The 22,860-nt window shown below is 38.0% G+C and overlaps 1 protein-coding gene across 7 annotated transcripts in view; it reads right to left on the bottom strand.

Moving 5' to 3' along the window:
* Positions 1–22,860, bottom strand: part of LOC309479874 (uncharacterized protein) — a 169,144-nt gene that overhangs the window by 22,826 nt on the left and 123,458 nt on the right. For 5 of the 7 annotated variants that reach the window (XM_082144152.1, XM_082144153.1, XM_082144150.1 and 2 more), the window contains one exon: positions 12,971–13,282. In XM_082144152.1, coding sequence (XP_082000278.1) covers positions 12,971–13,282 — 312 coding nt within the window. Of the gene's footprint in view, positions 1–12,622; positions 12,874–12,970; positions 13,283–22,860 lie in introns of those variants that run through there. The other 2 variants (XM_082144154.1, XM_082144155.1) reach the window with 2 other exon arrangements.

Genomic DNA, 22,860 nt, shown 5'->3' with positions numbered 1-22,860 from the left:
CTTTGCCTCTGCCCAGGGACTACAGATGAAAATTAGCTTGTAGCTATTTCTGGTCTGTGCAACACATTTGTTGTGCAATGTCCCTGTCAAACAAACAAACAAACAAACAAACAAACAAACAAACGGGGTGTCTACACCTCAAGCACAGCCGTCTGAGACGTACTCATGACACACTCCCGACCCGACCCGACCCAAGACCAACATCAATATCACTGTAAGCTCTCCCTGACGCGCACTGTCTCTGCTACACGCACACATGCACACACACACACACACACACACACACACACACACACACGCTACTAGGTAACATTTTATTATAGGCCTCAAACATAACTACCACCACCGACAATTATGGCCACAAATATTAATACAGACTGTCCATTACAGAGAAGCATAAGCATGCAGTGGAGAATATTATATAGCCAAATGTGATCGAGCAGTAAATAAAGATTTACGGCCGACCTATTTTTGATGTTAAGTAACTTTACTGAAGAACAACGTTTCAAAGAACTCTTCGCCAACTGGCAAACGTTAAATAATAATAAAAATATAATAAAAAACCTCTGATGAACTGAGTCGGCTACATGTACGTTGGTCATCATTCGCTGGTTATTCGCGAGTGTTGTGAAGAAGAAGAAGAGCATCCACTGTTGAAGGCTTCAGGCTCATTGTTTGTTGTGGTAATCAAATCAAAACTCTTTCAAAATGCAGCTTTTCCTGAAGCATTGGGAACTTTTAGTAACTCCCCACGCTCCAACTTCTCCCTGATGCTCTGCATGGTCCACTGTCACCTGATGCATTGCACTCGCGTAATCGCATATTGCGATGCATATTTATAATATTATCAATATAACAATATTTCATACAGTAGCCTGCGCTCTGCACGTATATTATGAGCATGATGAAAGGAGAGAAGCTAAATGAGCCCGAGTCCGACCCGAGCCGATCTGTAAAAATAAAGTAAATAAATGTCCCGACTGCTCCCAATAAGTGACAAAATAACGCCAACATTTTCCTATTTACATGTTGTGATTTGTATAGTCACAGCGTGTTCAAATAACAAGGTCACATGAGACACAGCCTCTTCTAACCGTACACACACTGGGAACTATATTCTCAGAAGGAGAAGCACTGCTACTTCTGCGGAGAGATTGAATCGGATATTCAGTGTAGGACTGAAAATAATCCAAGATATCTGAAACGAACAAAGACATTTGCTTTACTGTTTTCCACCCCTCTTTCTCCCACAAGGAGCATTTGTAGTTCCTAAAGGCACAGAGGAGCTGATAGTGATCAAGGCCTGTAGGCCAAGATGTGTGTACTTCGGGGGTCGATGAACTGTCACACCTTTAGTGCGGTGGGGGGAGTGTGTCTGTCTCTCTTCTTCTCTGGGTCCCTTTCTTGGGGCTCTCTCTCTCTCTCTCTCTCTCTCTCTCTCTCTCTCTCTACACCTCTCTCTACACCTCTCTCTCTCTCTCTCTATACACACTCTCAGTCTCTCTCTCTCTCTCTCTCTCTCTACACACTCTCTGTCTCTCTACCTCCTCTTTCCTCTTACTCTCTACTCTCTCTCTCTCTCTACACTCTCTCTCTCTCTCTCTCTACCTCCTCTTTCCTTTCTCTCTCTCTCTCTTTACCTCCTCTCTCTCTCTCTCTCTCTCTCTCTACCTCCTCTTTCCTCTTACTCTCTCTCTCTCTCTCTCTCTCTCCCTCCTCTTTCCTCTTTCTCTCTCTCTCTCTCTCTCTCTCTCTCTCTCTCTGGTAACATATTTCATATATTCTGGGTACAATTAGGGGTACAAGTTATCATCATCTATTTTGTAACTATTTTAAGTGTAATCATTACCATATTTTGTCATTAAACCTTTTCAATTACAAATAATTTGCTAACTAGTTTTGATTTGGTATTGACTTTGAAGTGCTTCATATTGCAATACAATATCATCCCTCTCTACAGCAACGCTCTCCCACATATTAAGCTATTGTAACTGCGCTTATTTCCGTCGCTGGTATCAGTGGCAGTGGGTGGAATAGACAAGAAATGTGCAGTTTTCTACCATCTTGCTGACAACGTTTCTTTAGTCATTCGGCAGTCTTGCAGACTGAACCCCTGCAGGAGATCCACCCTTACAGACTATTAGCATTACTGTTAGTTTCACTTCTGTATTTTAGCAGTTTCCTGCATGCCATTAAACTCTAGAAGTAAACTCTTGCAATTATTAGTGATAAAATCGGTTCGTTACTGAAAAGGTTTCCACTATCCATGACTCCTGAATTATAAAACAGATTTTAAAAGTATTGTAAAGTAATTATTAGCATCAGCTTGGTAAAATAAACCTGCATTTGCACATGAGCGTCTGTAAAGCAGATATTAACTGTCTTCAGGGAGTTTCTACACATGGATTATAACGTTCTGCTTTACTCTCTCCAGCCTTGAGAAATATATCAGATCCAGACTCCTTTATCAACACTACAAATGCTCTGGAAGATCTGGGATGTATTTCTCAAGCACCACTGATTTAACTTCCGCCTCCCTGAACTTCTGGACCACTTTGCTAAAACACTTGAACGAGTCGTTTTCGACCAACTATCTACATTTCTGACACAGAACATCCTCCTGGACAACAACCAGTCTGGCTTCAGAAGCGCCACTAAACTGAGATGGCCCTGCTCTCGGTTATTGAAGCGGGTTCTCAACTGAGTTTGTTATGGTCATGTTCATGTTTGTTTCAAGTTTCAAGTTAAGTCGGGTCTTTGTTTATCTTGTATTGGTTCATATGTTGGATCTAAATAAAACTGCACACGGCTTCTCAACTACAACTCGCTTCAGTGGACTTACAGATACATAAAGATGCAGCATTCCTGATGTTCGTGCCAGGAGGAAAAGAGTGCAGTCTGTGAACGATGGAGGACCAGTGACAAAGAAAGCGAGTTTCCTCGGCGGCCAGCGGAGAACCTCGAGAATGTTTGTTTAAGTGTTGTATTGAAACCGACGTGTTCTGTAGCAATAAACTTAAAACATTCTGTGCCTCATCAAAAGAGCTCTTTTCCTCTTCTGACTCAATAGTAAGACGAGTGACGATATAAGCGGAACCTCTCCCCCGGGAGATATTTGGCAGAGCGGAAGCTCGGCTCAACTCCAGCTCACCTGTCACCTGTCATTCTTTTAGGAGGTAATGTTACGTAATGTTAAAAATAGATTATTTTATAGAAAAATATCCTCAGAAGTCACGCTTTAAGGGTAATAGAAGCTGACGGAAAGAGAGATCGAGACGAACGGGAAAAGTTAGAAATACACATGAAAGAAGAATGAAACTATCTGGATTAAGGCCAAATCAAATGTGATGAAACTGACGATTTATTTAATTTAAACAGTTTATTGAACAGCTGAATAATGATTATTTTTGGCTTTGTTTCTGCAAGGCTGGGTTTTTAGTTTTTCTTGCTTTTTTCTATTTCTTTTGTCATCTGAGTCATTGCCCTATTGAATCCTGATCTGTCCCTGCCGTGGATGCTCTGTCTGTGGTTTGGACATGGCGAGCCAATCATTTACATTTAGTCATTTAGCAGAAGCCTGTCACAGTGTCTGGTTGGTGTACCCTGGGTGTCCACTAGAGGTCTCTTCCCCATACCGTCACCACCACATCATGAACTGCATTTCCCATAATCCTTTTGATCATTGCACACAGCTGCTCACATTGTTTGTATCTGTCTATTTATACCCTGTCTGTTTCAGTTAAGCCCCTTTCACACAGAGATTCCGGAAAATACACGGATAAAGTTATCCGGGATTTGACCCGGGTTCGTTTAATTTTGGTTCATTCACACTGCCAGTGATTTTCCGGAATCAGTGAGGGCATTCACACACATCCCATAAAGATCCCGTAAAGACACGTGACATCGATGTGACTAATGTCTCTGCAGCATCTTAAGTTTGCTCATGAGCTGCAATTTCTTATTCTGAGACAGGAAAGATGATACTTGGTTGAAAGCAACTCGTTCAAGTGTTTTCGCTAAGAATGGTAGGAGAGAGACAGATCTATAACTCTCTCTGAGTGATGTGTTTAATGTGGTTTTTTTAAGCAGTGGAGTTACCCGAGCCTGCTTTGAATGCTGTAGGGGAAATGCCAATATGGAGGGATGAGTTGATGATGTGTGTGAGTCCTGGTAGAAGTGTGGGAGAGACGGCTTGTAGAAGGTGTGAGGGGATAGGGTCTAGAGGGCAGGTGGTAGGATGACTGGAGATTAGGCCCAAACTCGAGGCACGATGCGTCCACTGAAAGAGCAGATCAGACAGATCGCCAACTCTCTGGACCGATGCCAGAACCAGCAGAAGACCGTCTTTAAATTCATCAACTGGGTTCAGAGATGATCACGGCTCTATTGTGGTCAAACTGTGAGTTCTCTCACTCAGCAGTAACATGTTTCCAGACCTCAACAGTGAGATCACAGCTATGAAAACACTACGGAAATCATGTAATGTCACACTTAGAGCACAGTATTGAGAACAGGCGCGCTCAACTCCCAAATCGTTTATGGGTGCGAGTAATAAAAGAAGTTATCAAAAATAAAGATGAAAAACCGCACTCTCAAAGTATAATTTCATAAATGTATTGTTACCATGTCCACACAGACGTGTTTCGGCCTAAGCCATCATCAGTGTGTACTATGAAACACCAAAAAGATTGTTTTTAAAAAAAAACATCACAGGTGAACCCCATTCCTCAAATCATCAGCACCGTCAGGTGCATCAAATTACCAACATTGTGGAAACACAAGGAATAACACAACAAAACAAACCATAGATAATGCTCACATGTGACCCTTATGAACAATTACCAAAAATAATAATAATAATTAAAAAAAAAAAAAAAATTTTATTAAAAATTAAATTATATAAATTATATATAAACTAGTGGTGGGCCGTTAACGCGAGACTCTTATTGCGTGATAAAAAAAATATCGCCGTTAATCTATTCTCCAAGTTGGGTTGGGAGATGGCTCTATACACAAGCTATGATGACGCAATCTACCCGCGGCCGCGAGGTAAACCCGGCTGCAACGCATATTCGTCGTCATCTTAAGTAAACACGGCTGAAAGTGAAAGCTGGTGAAAAAGATCGGTGCAACATCCATTATTTGGACTTGGTTCGGGTTTAAGCCGTCAGACGAGCAGCAGCAAACTATATACAGAGTGTGTGGGGTAACAGTTCGGTAAGTTAACACACGACTAATCCGTTCTACCACCTCAAATTCAAAACGAAACATGATATCACTGAATACCAGCGCGCGCGTATTATTCCCATTCCAATATATCTTAGTGGTGTAGCACATAATCTCGATTTTAAGAATCGTTGTTGTGTTTCTTTTTAACTGAAAATACATCAGTTAGACAATATTCTAATTTTAAATTTGGGGTTTCATAAGCTCCAAGCCATAATAAACATTAGACCTACTTAAGTCTCTGCAGCTAGTGTACTTAAATTTTATTTATCTGCAAAATTATGTTGTATACTTACAGTTTTGCACAATATATGTTCTCAAAACTACATACACCCTTTAAAAAAAAATACATTTAGCAGTTGTTTAGCATGGGTCTGTGTAATCTGTTCTGAAATGGTTTTATTATCATATACTGTATATCGTTATCGCAAGAGGCTGCAATGTATATCACAATATAGATTTTAGGCCATATCGCCCATCCCTAATTGATAGCCTATAGTAGTTGATAATAACATAGGCCTACCTAATGTTGCCTATGGACGGTAACAGTACAGTAGTAACCTTTTACAGTCTATGAGTAGAACAGCTTTCTCAAGCAGTTTGTGATGCATTTTGGAAACAGGAGATGAGCCCCTGGTCTAATGCGCCACCTGTTCTCAAAGACTTACTTTTATAGTCATTATTTGGGTAGCACACATATTCTGAATGCCTTCGGCAGAATTCAAATGAGCCATTTTAATCTAGATTAATCTAGATTAATTTCAAAATTAATCTAGATAAAAAAAATTAATCTATGCCCACCTCTAATATAAACATATATAACAAATCAAATAAATTTAGACAAATTAAATTAATTCAGTTGATTTCTATACTTTGAGAGTGCGGTTTTTCATCTTTATTTTTGATAACTTCTTTTATTACTCGCACCCATAAACGATTTGGGAGTTGAGCGCGCCTGTTCTCAATACTACTTGAAGACTTTTTGTCGTTTGACGCTGCTCCTCCACATATAATTATCACCATGTCCTATGAAGACATAGACAAACTTACAGAGACAAGGGCTTCCACTCTGGCCTTTTCTGAAGCAGATTCTGAGAGGATTCTATTTCCACCGGATTTGACACTCTCTACTGACTTCCTTGGGTCTTTATCCCAACGATTGGAATTTCTGAAGAAGAAGGAAATCTGCAATTTGCTACATGGCTCAACCCTTTCGCAATATTGGAGGAATAAACGTATTCCAAGGGGACTTAGAATCAACAAGGAACCCACTATAGGACGACTCAATGAAAGATTTTGTAAAAAGTGGTGCGACATCTTAAACAAATGCTCATTGGACCTTATGCTTTTGGTCATTGAACACGCTAATGAAGAAATCTCAAAAGTGCGGGCGGAAATCACCGATGTCCAAAATGAAATGAAAAGTAAGTTTGACACTCAACAACTAAAAGACATTGATGATCGTTGCACCGCCCTTTTGGATAGCTACAGAAAGGAAATATTGGAAGTGAAACTACGGAAATTCCGCCGAGACACCTTGGACTACAAAAACAATCGGGTCTACCAGTGACTGTCTAACCCTGTACCTGCGCGGACAATGCGTAGGCCTACTTCACGCCAAACTACTGACTCCCTCTCCAGTGGTCTTTCAACCGATGAATCTGGAAGCGATAATGCATCAACAGGTACTGCAAATAGTTTTTTTATCTCAAGGGGGGAGACAAGGACTTCGGTCGCAAAACAGAAGAGGAGACCGACACGGAGGGGCGGTGAGAAACACAGAGCCTGCAGCACGAAGTGGGCGGGCACAGAGGTATCCAATATAGTAAACCTGTCTAAAAGACCACTTAGTGTCGAAGAGACTGACGTTCTGTCAAAGGGTCTTTCTTTTGTTCCTTCTAAATATACTGATCCCTTTTTGACAAAAATTTAACTTTTAAATTTTTTTAGGTCAATTAAATTGAAGTCCTTTTTTTCCTGTGGAACTAGCCCTTTGCTCTCAGTCCAGCCTACAGTCAGAACGTATCCTAAGGAACATTTGGAGAAGAGCCGTTTTTCGGCCAAATTTATGCCCCCTGTATCAAACCGTTCGGTTCAGACTTTCTGCCGGCTGATTGATCAGGATGTTTTTCACCTATTCACAAGAGATCGACATTTTTTCCCGACCTTTTCGATCAGAGAACGTGAAGCTTTGCGGGCTCTTAGTGAAGATGTTTCGATTGTGATTAAGCCTGCCGACAAAGGTGGTGCAGTTGTAATACAAGACAAAGATTCATACCGCAACGAAATTTTTAATCAACTCGGAGATCAGGAATTCTATTCCTCCCTTACTTGTGATCCTACGAGTCGCTTTTTTAATATGATAAAAAGAACTTTGATTGGTGGCGAATCAGACAATTACATCACTAAGGAGGAATTTGACTTGAACTCAATCAGTACGACCGGTATTTTACACCTTGCCGAAAATCCACAAAAAATGTGAAGGAACTATTCCAGGCCATCCAATCGTGGCCGGTTGCCAATCCCTAACTGAACCTATTTCTCAGTATGTAGACTGGTATACAGAGGTGGGTAGTAACGAAGTACATTTACTTCGTTACATTTACTTGAGTATTTTTTTGGAAAAATTGTACTTTTAAGAGTAGATTTGAATGTGGGTACTTATTACTTTTACTCGAGTACATTTCTAATGAAAAAACTGTACTTTTACTTCGTTACGTTGGGCGACGTCCTTCTCGTTACTTTATTTTAATGCAATATGTGTTGTTAAATGCGTAGTTTATTCCAAGCGCGATGTATCTTTTTTTCTGGGCTTGAGCGATGCTCAATTCACAAATGAATCATTCTTTTGAGTCGATTCTGTTCAAAGACTTCATCAAACAAGTTGGCAGATCTGTCTAAATCGGTTCGCGAATCGGTTTGAATGATTCAGTTCCTGATTCTGTTCAGTTCCTGCACGCACTGAATCGTCTGAAGCGATTGCAATTCACACTGGACTCGGAGTCGTAACAGGAAGATTTAAGCACATCAAGAGCGTTAGATGAAGTGGCCGTGGACCTACAGTACAGTCAAGTGAGAGCAAATCTTCAAATGCATCATATATTTGCCAGCGATGAAGATCTTTATTAGTTGAACATCTTCGTAAGCTGTCTGTGAATGAATGATTCCACAGGACGATACATTCGATTTCATTTCACTCAGGTAATACATTTTACAACCAAACAGATTATTATGCTATGATAGCACTACTAGAAAGGATGACATTACCCGTTTTTTGGACATAATACATTCATTTCTACATTAAATAAGCTACCATTGTTCACAGTTTATGAACACCCGCCATCCTGCGGTAGTGTGTGTGTATTGTTGCGCAGTGGCGAACGAACTCGACTTGAAAACGAATGCCTTTGCCTGCCGTACACACAGTTAACCAGTTTAAACATGCTTGCAGAAATATACATTTGATTATATTTTGGAGAACAGACAGAAAAAGATCCGTCGATGTACTTGTGTTTGTTTTTTTGTGTTCAGATGTTCAGTAGCAGTCATGAGCGCGAGCACATGTGAAGAGTTTTAACTCTTTCTTCTCTGTGTCAATTACATGCCTTTGAATGCAACACTCTGCAGATTCACTTCATTTCGACATTGTCTAATAATCCAAATGTAGTTGTATAAGTTACTATTATACAAACCAAAGGACAGGCAATGATTTTCGGGCTACAGATGGCAGAAATAATGTTTTTTGTTGCAAAGAGAGCCAATCTACTTATGAAAATAATAGTCATTTAAATAAAAAAAATCTAAATAATATTATTTTATATATATATGACGACTTCAGACTTCTGAAATTTTCTTCTAAAAGAGCATTTTTATCAAGTTTGTATGTTTATGTTCAGTTATTTCACTTAAATGGCAATGAGAAAAGTACCTATTAATTGTCATTAAAGTGAAATTACTGAACTTAAATATACAAGCTTGATAAAAATGCTTGTTTTAGAAGAAAGTTTCAGATGGCACTCAGAGGCTTCATATATCTTCATATATATATACTGTATATATATATATATATATATATATAAATGAAATATAAATGAATATATATATATATATATATATATATATATATATATAAAAATAGAGGCCTATATGATCCGAAGTAAGTTACTCGCTACTTGAGTAGTTTTTTCATTGGATACTTTTTTACTCTTACTCAAGTAACTATTAAGATTATTACTTTTACTTTTACTTTGAGTAAATATTTCTATAAGTACTTGTACTTTTACTTGAGTACAGTTTTTGGGTACTCTACCCACCTCTGCTGGTATATTAACCCTCTGAGGTCGGCAAACGCGCCCCCGCGTTTTGCTGGATTTTCTTCACATTGTAGCACAATAAACTTAAATTGCTCCGTCATTTATGGTCATACAGAAAAAAGAAATATAAAAAAAGAATCTGTGATATGTCTACTTTTGTATGTGTCCACTTACAATCAAATCAAAACATTGTGCTTTTGTAAAATAAAGAAAATAAACAGGGTGTGCGTTCTGCCTCTCCGTCGCGGTGAACTTTTTTTTCTTGAGCACGTCTATAAACTGAAACAAAACTCAGCGAATACTTCTCACACATTTATGAGCCATATACCTTTATACACATTTAAGTGTGTACTTTTAAATGATCGGATTCAAACTGAAAACAAATATTCTCTGTTTAAGTAATTTGTATAAAACCAACAGGATGTCCAGTATCTCAAACGCTTGCTAATTACTTTTTAATTCGACACGCCCACTCGCGCAAAAGTGATTCACATGCAAATCTCCACATGGAACGCGAACGCCCTCGTTACCTCAAACACAAAACACCAAAACACTTCACAAGTCTCTGCTTTTCGTCGAGTTTGAAAGACGTGCCGTGAGCTTACATTGGATTTACCTCAGAAGAAGAAGAACGCGATTTGAAGACAAGAAAGATGTAAGGTAAGAAATTCGTACTTATTAGTTAATGTTATTGTTGCATAAACTTCACATTGCAGTTGAACTGTTGCTAGATATATGGTGAATATTATACTATTTAGACCCGTGTTTACTGTTACTGTGTTTGTGGATATCTGCTCAAACGTAGATACGTATAATATGGTAACCATAATGTTTCATATTTTGGAGCATGCTATGCATTTGAATGTATCAGCAAAACGCACCAATCATTAGGCTTTATGTTTTTACTATTATCTCATTTCATATCATCATAACGAATGGAAACATTTGAAGTAACATATGATAATCAATATATTTTTCTCTAGCGTAGTTGTTCCTGAAATCTTTTGGAAGATTTAATTTATTGTTATTATTATTTTATGCAGCACTGTGTAGCCTATGCCTACAAGGCACAACAAACCTGCTCATTATATATTGTTGGAAACATTTGTGTGTATTCTGTGAATTTTAAAAAGAAATTTTAACCAGAAAAATAAAAAATCTATTCCCAAAATCGTGCAGCCCTATAGTTTCTCTTGATATCAGTATGTTCACAGTTTTGTTTGTTCACATGAGTCTCTGTATATGAACATGGTAAAGTGAAAATCAAACCTTGGAAATTAAAGGTATGTACAATGTTTTTAGGAATGGCACAAAGGTCTCTGTAGGATCATTGTTTTCAATGTGCTCTTTTGTCATTTGTATTTTTGGATTGTGTTGTGTTGTAAATAAATCCAAACAATCTAAAAGCCATTCTTTTTTAAATCTCCTCATTCTTTGTGCAAGGTTGCTCTGAATGACAGGGCCTGATCGCTCCTAATAGGGCAGTTAGGGGAGTGTCTTTGTCTTTCTCAGGTGTTAAAGCCTTACATATTAATGAGATGACACACCTCTTTGCATAGAGCTTTGTCACACAAAACACGTCTTAGAAATTTTAAATCAATATATTGTCTTATCTGAATGAGCAGTCAGGGTGATTTTCACATAGTTTTGGAGCAAATATTCTAGGCTACGTGATACAATTTTCAAAAGTCTTGTGAAGAAATAATCAGTATGGGTTTCATGGCCTTATTTCAGTGACAATTTTTTATTTTTTTATTTTCACAAACCACGCATAAATGTCATTATCTCAAAACTACACACTTTTACATACATGCTGCTGATATATTATTGTAGCAGAGTTTGTGCTAAATACAGTGTAATTAGACTTTAGCCATGAAAATGTCACTAGTAACAGAAATAAGCAAAAAAGAATGAGCATGTCAGAACACCTCCAGGGCCAGAAAACAGCTCAGACCCCAGAGGGTTAAGCCAATTGTCTGGACATTACCCTCATATTTAAGGGACACTACTGATTTTCTGAGTAAACTGATGAATGTCCATATATCAGATGATGATTTGTTATGCACTATGGATGTAACTAGCCTGTATACTAACATTCCACACGATTTAGGTTTATGTGCTTTGGAACATTATTTAAAATCTAGAGATGTTGATAAGCCTCCAACAAAGTTTTTGTGGGATCTGGCACATACAGTGCTGACCATGAACTATTTCAAATTTGAGAACAGTTTTTATCATCAGGTGAAAGGTACGGCTATGGGATCTCCATTTGCCCCTAATTATGCAAACTTGTTCATGGGCAAATTTGAAGCAGATTTTGTGTATTCTCCAAGTAACATTTTTCCTCACTGTTTGAAATGTTGGTTTCGATATATTGATGATGTGTTTTTCATTTTTAGTGGAACAGTTGAAGAACTTAATCAATTTCATGAATTCTTAAATTCCAGACTTGACTCCATACGACTTTCCTTGGAATACAGTATGTCTTCTATATCTTTTCTTGATGTTAAGGTTTTTAGATCTACTGGACAGACTCTACAGACGACAGCATTTCGTAAATCTACAGATAAGAATCATTTTTTACATTCTAAAAGTTACCATCCTCCATCTATGAAAAAAAGCCTCCCGTATAGTCAGTTTTTGCGTTTAAAGAGGATTTGTAGTACTGATGAAGAATTTGAAAACCAGGTGAAAATAGTATATGATCGTTTCCTTTCTAAAGGTTACGATAATACAAATCTCAACTCAAGTTTGGATAGGGTACGTGGTACATTCCCTGCTTATCTGTGCAGTGATTTGCTAGAGTTTGTGTGTTCATCTCCCTGGTCGCTTCAACACTTGTGGAGAAAATCTCCTTTCTAAAAGAGCTTGCACGCGGCACGTCTTTTTAAAGATGCCTCGCCCGTGCACTTCTGGTTGCGGTCTATTCATTTCTGACTCTGATGGGCACAATCGCTGTCTTGTGTGTCTGGGTATTGAGCACGCTAAGGCAGCGTTTGTGGATGAGTCATGTTCCCATTGCGGGAACATGCCCATCGCACGGTTGCGGTCGAGACTCAATGACCTTCATGGTAGAGTCCCCTCATCCGCACCCACATCTACTGTAGAGCTGGTGATGATAATATCTGATATCTGGAGTCTGTCTTCAGATCAACACCAGCCTGATTCACCCACAACAGCTCAACTCCCGCAGAACTGACCCATTCATCACAGGAGAATGTATAAAATGAATACAACTGACAGGAGAGAGTCACAGAGCGGCCTGGACTGATATCAGTCTGTGAGGATGAAGATGAAGATGATGATGAAGATGAGGATGATGAAGACACTGAAACTGAACACAAGACACAAATCACAGACTCTTCAATCATCATCTGAGTTTAAAGGGAGAATCTGCCCTTTTTAAATTGACCACATAATCATAAACTTACCATGAAGAACATGCAGAAAAACATAAGCATCAGGTCCTTGTTCTCCATTCACATTTTGTTCGCATCTGTATAATCCATAATCTTCTACTGTGACGTTCTTGATGTTCAGAGAGCAGTCAGACTCCAGACTCAGTCTCTCATGTCTCTCTGTGTCTTTATTCTTTATCCCTCTAGTAATCAGTTCAACTCCTGAATCACTGAATCTGGTATAGCAGGTCCATGTAGTTGATTTGCAGTCAGAAAGAGCTTTATTACAGGACAGACGGACATTTTCACCAGAACTGATGAACACATCATCAAATCCACTGGTTCCTGAAACACAGTATATCTCAGTGATCATTATGATATATATTAATAAATGAACCATAAAACACACCAGCATAAAAAGCAGAAGTTTTAAATCATAGTATTTTTCCTGACTTAAAGCAAACAACACACTCTCCAGAATAAACTATTAGTCTTTATCAGAGAGCTGTTCAAATCACTGACACACTCTTAATATGAAGATAATTCTTCATCATCAGATGTTTGAGTGACACTATGTCCAGTATCAGGAATAATACAGTATGATCTGTGTGTATCAATACACAACTCTGAGATCACAACGTGAATGTGTGCAAGAATAAACTGAGCATGTTCAAATGAACTCTTTCCAGACTAATTCCACTAAATGTCTTTAGAGAAAATACAGATTTCTTTACCTGTGAGAAGTGAAGAGAGAATGATCAGTCCCAGCAGACACAGATCACACTTATAAGCCATTTTCTGTTTCTGTCAGTCTTCCTCTTCATTATATATAGTTACAGCTCCTCCTTTAAACATCATCAGCTCCTCCTGTGGTTATTAACTTCCTCTCATCTGACCAACCAACCATCACTGGTGAAATAAACATAAAGCCTAATGTTGCAGTGCATGATGGGAACCACGAATCAAAGCTCATCCATGTCTCCCAAAATAATCATTATTGCTAATATAGCGTATAACTGTTGAGCTGAGTGAACCTGAAGGTAGTGATGGTGAGATGAAGCTTCATGAAGCTTTAAAGCTTTCCAGCCTGATGTGTGTAAAAGTGGTTGATTTCTCCAGGTTTGGAATGCACACAGCGACACCTGCTGGTCAATGCTGATATCATGCAGAACAAATCCTCAGTGGTGTGTTATGGAAATTAATTTGACTTCATGCAGGGCTGCCAATGCTGAGAATCAGGCAATCGACACTTTTCACTCGCTCTCACGACACACATCCAGTTTCTCACGCATTTCTCGCAAAATATTATAACATTATAATAAAACCCTATTAAATTTAATTTGAGTTGTTATTTTTAACCTTCAATAATAATAAAAGCTGACAGGGCATTATATTTACAGCATTAGGTGAGATATATTTTTTTTCTTGAGAAAAATGAACATGTATCTGTACCTAATATTTATCGAAATTAATCGATATTGAATCAAAATCAGATTCAAATCACAGTAAATTTATTGAAAATTTGTGTCAAGCAATAATAAAAACAGTAACCTACCAGTTATTGTACCATGTAAACATTGTAACAATATTTTTAGTACTATTACAGCACAACAGAAACTTTCCATATCATATTCTTCTGATGACGACATTTTCACATTCAGATCGTTAATCGACTTTATTACGTGTTAGAAAGCAAAGGATTAACAGCTCGGATCAGTATGGTTTTCGACCAGGTAGATCCACCTTAGACACACTAATAAGATTAGAAACTGATGTAAAAATATATATGCAATTTATTCTGGAATAACTAATGCCTTATATGTAGAAGCTTATATATGTTATTAACCACGATAGTAACTTTGCAAGAGAAAGTGTTGTATAAGAAAAACACTGCAACTTGCTTTATAAAGGTTTTTACTGTGATAATGCATGAAAGAAATGACTATACTATATGCAATGTTTAAGCATTTAATCAAATGAAAGAATAACCTACAGTAGGTAGTAATAAATTAGGTAATAGAAAGCATATATCTTAGTGAAGTAGAAATGGCATGTATTACCTGTTCCTTTACAGACTAAGCGTAGAAGACGACAAAGCATCCGAGCCAGGAGGAGAAGAACAAAGGAGAGGAGGGCTCTTTATAAGAAGGTCTTGGAAGAACTGAAAAAGTTAACAATAGATCAAGATTTTGGATTGGATAAAGTGTCTATAAGTGATTGAATATGTGATAAGGGGGTGTGATATGAAGTATAAAAGTACAGTGTAATATGTCAAGGTCAGACGCTGTAAATACCCTGGCAGCCTCTCCTCAGTTCAACTGTCCTAGCCTGACACCTGCTGTTGAAGCTTGTGAACTGCTCAGTTTATGCTTTGTTTTTGATTTATTTTATGTATTATGTAAACCTATTAATTTGGAAATAATAAAATTACTTATAATCAGTATAAAAGAACCAGTCTGCCGTGAGTCTCTGTTGTATAAAGAGTTGAGCTGAACTAAACCACGGAACAGTCTTTCGACTGAGTTGTAAGTATGGAAATTGATATACTTATTATTTAGAACGAATTCGACTTACTTTACCTAACCTGAGAATTAACAAAATAAGGTAGAAGGTGTTTAAAATTATACACCATAAAACATAGTAAAGAGGTATATTATGGATTTATGAGATACAGCGTAAGGGAATATGTACCTAAACCAATGAGATGCTATAATTCTCAGGAATTTGGGCACATGGCTAATGTATGTAAAGGAAAGAGAAGGTGTGCTAGATGTAGTGGGGATCATGAATATGGAAAGTGTGGGGAAGAAGTAAGGCCAAAGTGTTGTAACTGTGAGGGGAATCATAGTGTGGCATTTTGGGGATGTGAAGTGATGAAAAAAGAAGTTAAAGTGCAACAGAGAAAAATACAAGGAAACATTTCGTATGTTGAGGCTGTTAAGAGAACTGAACAGGAAAAGAAGAATCAGAGCGGAGAAAGTATAAAAAGGGTGACAAGGGAAGATCATCAAGAAAAGAAGGAAAAATGGGAAGAGAAGATGTCCTGCCCTATTTCTCAAACGCCTTGCTTGAGTATGCAGTCAGATATAACACTTCCCAAAGACAACAGACACAGGGATTGTTTCCACGGTTTACTGCTGCCAAAGGAATAACGTAAAACTGTAAAAATACTAAATACAGAATCCTAAATGTACAGAGTCAATTACATGTTTGCATAAGCACAACAAAGGCTTTCACATTGCACATAGTTAGCATCAACTATAACAGAAACAGATTGTTCATTCACGAAACAAAGAACATCTGGGATATAAGATATAACAATTAAAGGGGTCATATAATGTCATTTTTGTGCAAGCTAATATGATTCTTTAGGGTCTAAATTAAAAGTCTGTAATACACTTTAATTAAAAATTCTCATTAGTATTGTAAGAAAACACTAATTTTACCTGGTCAAAAACAGCTCTGTTTTCAGCACGCCGTTTAAGTGCACGTGTCTTTAAATGATAATGAGCTGTGCTGACCCCGCCCCTCTGTTCTGTGGAGCCCCGCCCCTCTGTTCTGTGGGCGTACACCGTAACACAGTAACACAATAACCATAACGCGTTGTTCATTATAAACGTGGGATTATGAATTATATTGAGAACGTCGTACACAGAAATGCTGTAATGTACCGAGTGTAAACCTTAGCCGCATTCATCGTGAAGCGTGCAAGTGATTTGCAAAGATTAATATAAATATTAATATAAAGGTCAATAAAACGTTACACTCACTTCAGTTCTTCTGGAGGTGCAGCAGGAACACGAATAGTTGGTACCGATCCTTTTTTCAGGAGCAGCTTCTTAGCAAAACCAGCTTTATACTGACCCTCGTGTGTAAAGCAGTCTGGTGTGTGAAATGATTCGAGCAAACATGAAAGCATTGACGTTGATCGTGGGGAATATTCCCTTCGAAAACAAACTCAGCCACTGCGTCTTCAGCGGTTCGGATTTAGGAACATCAACATGATGCTGTGTTCCTTATTACACCCAAGAACAGAACACCACAATCGCTGAGACGCCATTCTGCTCATAGACAGTGCTCCAGTGAGTATCAACAATGACCGTGCCGGTCCGCGCGGAGTATGATTGACAGACAGCTCACTCATGAGCGAGGGCGGGTCTGTGTTGAAACGCTGCTGTCAATCAACAATCGTGGGAGGGGCGTCGATTTTGTGACCTCACAAAAACGAACGGCTTGATTTGAGACGGGGAAAACATATAAGAAGATGGATGGATCCACTGGATGGATTTTTATCATTTTATGATGGTTGTGTACAGGCACTGCCAACACACATTTCAGTACAATCAACTTGTAAAAGTGCATGTACCATTATATGACCCCTTTAAATATGCATAGGAATTATAATGTAGCAACATCTACATACCAAAAGTGCCTTCAAACCAACTTAAATAAAGGAGCAATAGTAGCCATGACTGCATGCTCTTCTTTGCTGCTGGGCTCACATTTGTGATGTCATCATATAAGGACTTTAACGATGTTATATGCAATACCCAACTTTGAACAGAAGGGGTCACTTTACTACAACTTCTATATCAAATAAATGCAGAATGTTCATACAGAAAAAGCACAGAAGAAGAAAATAGTGACATTCATAGCAGGGGTGATAAATGCTACGGCTTAAGTCAAGCCTAAAAGTGAAAGAATTCAGATTATTGTTAAAGCAGCAATACATCACTTAGATATGACAGGATTAAAGTGGGAAGAAGTGAGGGATGAACTCAGTGTACAGTCCAGTCAAGAGACAACATGTGTGGGTTAATAATTTTAGGACAAGATTTTAAGCAATTTGTTAGGAGTAGAAGAGAAAAACCAGATGTTATATGCATTCAGGAAACCTGGTTAAAGCCTCATTTGGACTTTATAATATCAGTTAGACAAGATCCGTGTATCACATTTATAAGACAAGGGACTCCGTATAGGGTGTTAGGTGTAGGAAAGCAGCAAGAATATGTAGTGGTAGAAACATGGGGGGGGGGGAAGGAAAAAAATTTTAGTTATAAATGAGTACAATCCGTGTAGAAAATTAGATATAAACAAACTGGAGGAAATAGAGGGGCAAGACAATAATATTGTATGGTGTGGGGATTTCAATGCGCATAATGCATTGTGGGGTAGTGAGAAGATGGATAGTAATGGACAAAGAATTGAAGAGTTATTGGATGAGGAAAACTTAGTATGTTTAAATGATGAAAGTAAAACAAGGATAGAGGTTAATACTGGGAAGGAATCTGCACTTGACCTCACACTGGTGTCCAGTAGCATGGCAGCGATATGTGATTGAAGAGTCTATAAAGACGGGACAGTAGGAAGTGATCATTATCCAGTATTGTACTTACAGTCCTGCCTTGCAGTGACGAATAAAGAGAAGGCTGAAATGTTAGCAAATACATTTGTCAATGTGCACAGCTCTAATAATTTATCTGAAGAAGGGAAGAGAGGCAGAGAGAAAACTACATCTGAAAATGTAGAGGCACTTACGAAGTGGAGTGGAGGATGAGCAAAATGTGCTATTTAACATGGGAGAGTTAGATAGAGCAATGGCCGAAACTGGGAAGACTGCCCCAGGAAAATATGACATTTGTTATAGTATGTTGAAACAGTTAAGCGAGGAGGGGAAGAGTAAGTTGTTGATGCTGTACAATAAAGTGTGGGAGGACGGGAAACTGCCAAAGAGCTGGAAGGAGGCAATTATTGTCCCGATAAGAAAACCTGGGAAAGAAGCTAGTAAACCAACACGTTATAGACCTATTGCTCTAACATCTCATGTCTGTGAATTAATGGAAAGAATGATAAATGAGAGGCTAATGTATATCATGGAAAAAAGAGGTATGGTGGTTGAATGTCAAAGTGGGTTTAGAAGAGGTACAATATTGTGTTTGGAAGATAACATAAGAAAAGCACAAGTAAATAAAGAGACAGCAGTGGCAGTATTTTTCGATGTAGAAAAAGCATATGATATGCTATGGAGAGAGGGATTAATGATTACATTGTATAATATGGGAATTAGAGGAAACTTTCTTTACTGGAAAAAAGGAAGAAATATAGAACATGTAGTTAAAAAAATACAAGAAGGGATCCAGCAGGTTGAGAAGTGGGGGATAAAGTGGGGTGTTATATCTTCTATAGAGAAAACTAAAGTGATGTTTTTTACAGGGAAGAAAATCAGGGAAAATATTAATATAAAACTATATGCAAGTAATTTAGAGAGATTAGAGAAGTAATAAGAGATTATTACTTATGCAAGTAATTTTTAGGAGTACAATTTGACACAAGGTTAACATGGGTAGAACGTATTAGGAATGTAGAAGACAAATGTAAAAAAGTAGTAAATATAATGAGATGTTTAACAGGACTAGAATGGGGAACAGATTATAAGTTACTGAAATATATATATGTAAGTTTAATAAAATCAAGGATGGATTATGGAAGTGTGGCATATGGATCAGCAACCAAATCTGTACTTAGGAGGCTTGATGTAATACAGGCTAAAGCACTGAGATTATGTTTAGGAGCAGTAAAAACATCACCAGTGTGTGCTCTCCAAGTCGAAGCGGGAGAAATGCCATTGAACATTCAACGTAAACAATTGCTTGTAAATTATTGGGTAAATCTAAAAGGACATGGAGATAGGCATCCAACTAAAAGAATACTGCAAGCTAATTGGGAAAGGGTGAGAGCACAAACGTTCAGTTTTGGGTGAATAGGAGATGAGGCAGCGAGAGAATTGGGAGTGTGTGAAAAGGAATTCTGCCCAACTGTAATATGGCCTGATACACCGTCAGTCCGTCAGTCATAGCAGTAAGTAATAGTACAGATCTGGTAGCGTAATTTTATAGATATATAGATTTTAAATATAAAGAGTATGTTCAGATTTATACAGATGGATCAAAGGATCCAGAAACAGGAAAGACTGGATCTGCAGTTTACATTTTTAATCAAAGAGGTGAGATAAGCAGACGAACCACAAATGATCTGAGTGTGTATGCAGTTGAATTATAGGCTATTATGATGGCCCTAGAATGGATTGAGAAAAACAAAATTAAAAAAAGCTTTAATTGGAAGTGATTCAGTGTCAGCTTTATACAGTCTCATGACTGGTATATCTAATAGTCATCAGGATTTACTGTATTCAATTTTGATAATGTGCACAAAAATAAAGGAAAAACGCTATGAGATTCAACTGACTTGGATTCCTGCTCATATTGGCATTGTGGGTAATGAGAGAGTGGACAAGTTGGCCAAACAAGCTGTTAAAAAAGAGAATATTGAAGCAAATATTACGTTGTCAAAATCTGAAGGAAAGAGTGTAATATGGAAAGAAGCCATTAGAGAATGGCAACATCAGTGGGACAGGGAAACTGAAGGGAGACATTTGTATGCTATTCAAAATAAAGAAGGGGTTGTGGAGAATAGGGGAGGGAATGGAAAAGCAGAAATGGTTATGACCAGATTAAGGATAGGTCACAGAAATCTGAATAGCACACTACACATTATAAGGAAGCACCCAACTGGTTTTTGTGGTTGTTGTCAGGTTGCAGAAACTATAGAGCATGTGTTGTTGAGTTGCAGACAATATGAAGAACAGAGGGAAAAGATTATGGAAGAGTTAGGAAAAGTTGGAACAATAGGGACAAGAGTGAAGGAAATACTGGAAAGTGGGGAGAATGAACAAAGCAGAGGAAATATTTTCAACTGTGTTAGGTCTTCTTTGATGGATGGGAGCATATGTTGTTCTAGAGCTTGGATATACCTTTCAGCATTGATGGTGCCTTTCCAGATGTGTAAGCTGCCCATGCCACACGCACTCATGCAACCCCATACCATCAGAGATGCAGGCTTGGGTTGTCTTTGTCCTCTTTAGTCCGGATGACATGGCGTCCCAGTTTTCCAAAAAGAACTTCAAATTGTGATTCGTCTGACCACAGAACAGTTTTCCACTTTGCCACAGTCCATTTTAAACGAGCCTTGGCCCAGAGAAAACGCCTGCGCTTCTGGATCCTGTTTAGATATGGCTTCTTTTTTCTTTTTTGACCTATAGAGTTTTAGCCGGCAACGGCGAATGGCACGGTGGATTGTGTTCACCGACAATGTTTTCTGGAAGTATTCCTGAGCCCATGTTGTGATCTCCATTACAGTAGCATTCCTGTATGTGATGCAGTGCCGTCTAAGGGCCCGAAGATCACGGGGATCCAGTATGGTTTTCCGGCCTTGACCCTTACGCACAGAGATTGTTCCAGATTCTCTGAATCTTTGGATGATATTATGCACTGTAGATGATGATAACTTCAAACTCTTTGCAATTTTTCTCTGAGAAACTCCTTTCTGATATTGCTCCACTATTTTTCGCCGCAGCATTGGGGGAATTGGTGATCCTCTGCCCATCTTGACTTCTGAGAGACACTGCCACTCTGAGAGGCTCTTTTTATACCCAATCATGTTGCCAATTGACCTAATAAGTTGCAAATTGGTCCTCCAGCTGTTCCTTATATGTACATTTAACTTTTCCGGCCTCTTATTGCTACCTGTCCCAACTTTTTTGGAATGTGTAGCTCTCATGAAATCCAAAATGAGCCAATATTTGGCATGACATTTCAAAATGTCTCAGTTTCAACATGTGATATGTTATCTATATTCTATTGTGAATAAAATATAAGTTTATGAGATTTGTAAATTATTCCATTCCTTTTTTACTCACAATTTGTACAGTGTCCCAACTTTTTCTGATTTGGGGTTGTATAAAGTAGTGTTATAAATGTAAATACATATTTTTAAAAATGAAAATATAATCCATAAGCATTTCACAGATTCTATGTACACTAATTGTATAAAACAATTCTGTCAGTACACCATAAGTTATAAAAATGAACTAGATCAATGTGATTAATGCCATTCATAGTTTCCATCCTTATGCTGTATCTCCCTCTAGTGGGCAAGCAACATTTATTCATTATATGTGTTTTAAACACTTATGAAATTAAAATATAGTTATAAAACATATATAAATATAACATTCATGCATTTATAACATTTGGAATTTTTAGAAATTTTTACTTTTTATTTTATAATTTTACAAATTTTTATTTTCCATTGGTTAATGTTACTAAATCATGATCATTAGTTTACTAGATCAATGCGATTATTTCCATTCATAGTTTCCATCATTATCCTATGTCTCCCTCTAGTGAGCAAGCAACATTTATTTATTAGACATGTTATAAACATGAAAATAACTGTTACGTTCCTCCAGATGGTAAGTCCGGGGGGGGAGGAGCAACAATATATAAAATAAACCAGGGCAAAAGAGGACAGGAAGTCAGATTAACGTGCAAACTGAAAAGTGTATTTATTACAATATTGGCAAAAGAAAACCAATACAAAACTACTCTCTCAGAAGAAGACAGCGAGCAAACAAAGACACAGGCTAAGTAATTGAAAGAGCAAGGTTCAATGCTAAATGAACAACAATGAACAGTCCTCTCTCCACTGAGGAGGTTAAAAGCCAGACACTGTTCTGGACTCACAAAAGATCCAAGTCGGTATTCAACCCACTGGTTGACTGGACTGTCTCTGTTCTGCTGGGCTGACTGTTTGGCAGTGGTCTGCTCACGGATGTTCAGATTTGCTAGATACTGCTTCTGGTACTGTAATTGTAGAGGGAGATTTTAATTGTTTGTTGAATCCTTTACTGGATAGACTACCTCCAAAAAATTGCCGTCCATCCAAGCCATCCAAAAACATTATCTGCTTTATGCGAGGAATTAGGTTTTTCTGATGTTTGGCGTATACTTAACCCTTTGCAAACAGATTTTACCTTCTACTCTCCTCCCCACTAATGTTATTCAAGGATTGACAATTTTTTTGTC

The sequence above is a fragment of the Leuciscus leuciscus genome (genome assembly GCF_965113295.1).
Source record: "Leuciscus leuciscus genome assembly, chromosome: 1".
In the NCBI taxonomy this organism is placed as follows: domain Eukaryota; kingdom Metazoa; phylum Chordata; class Actinopteri; order Cypriniformes; family Leuciscidae; genus Leuciscus; species Leuciscus leuciscus.
The sequence above is the reverse complement of the archived record's forward strand: the minus strand, read 5'-3'. Positions and strand labels throughout refer to the sequence as shown.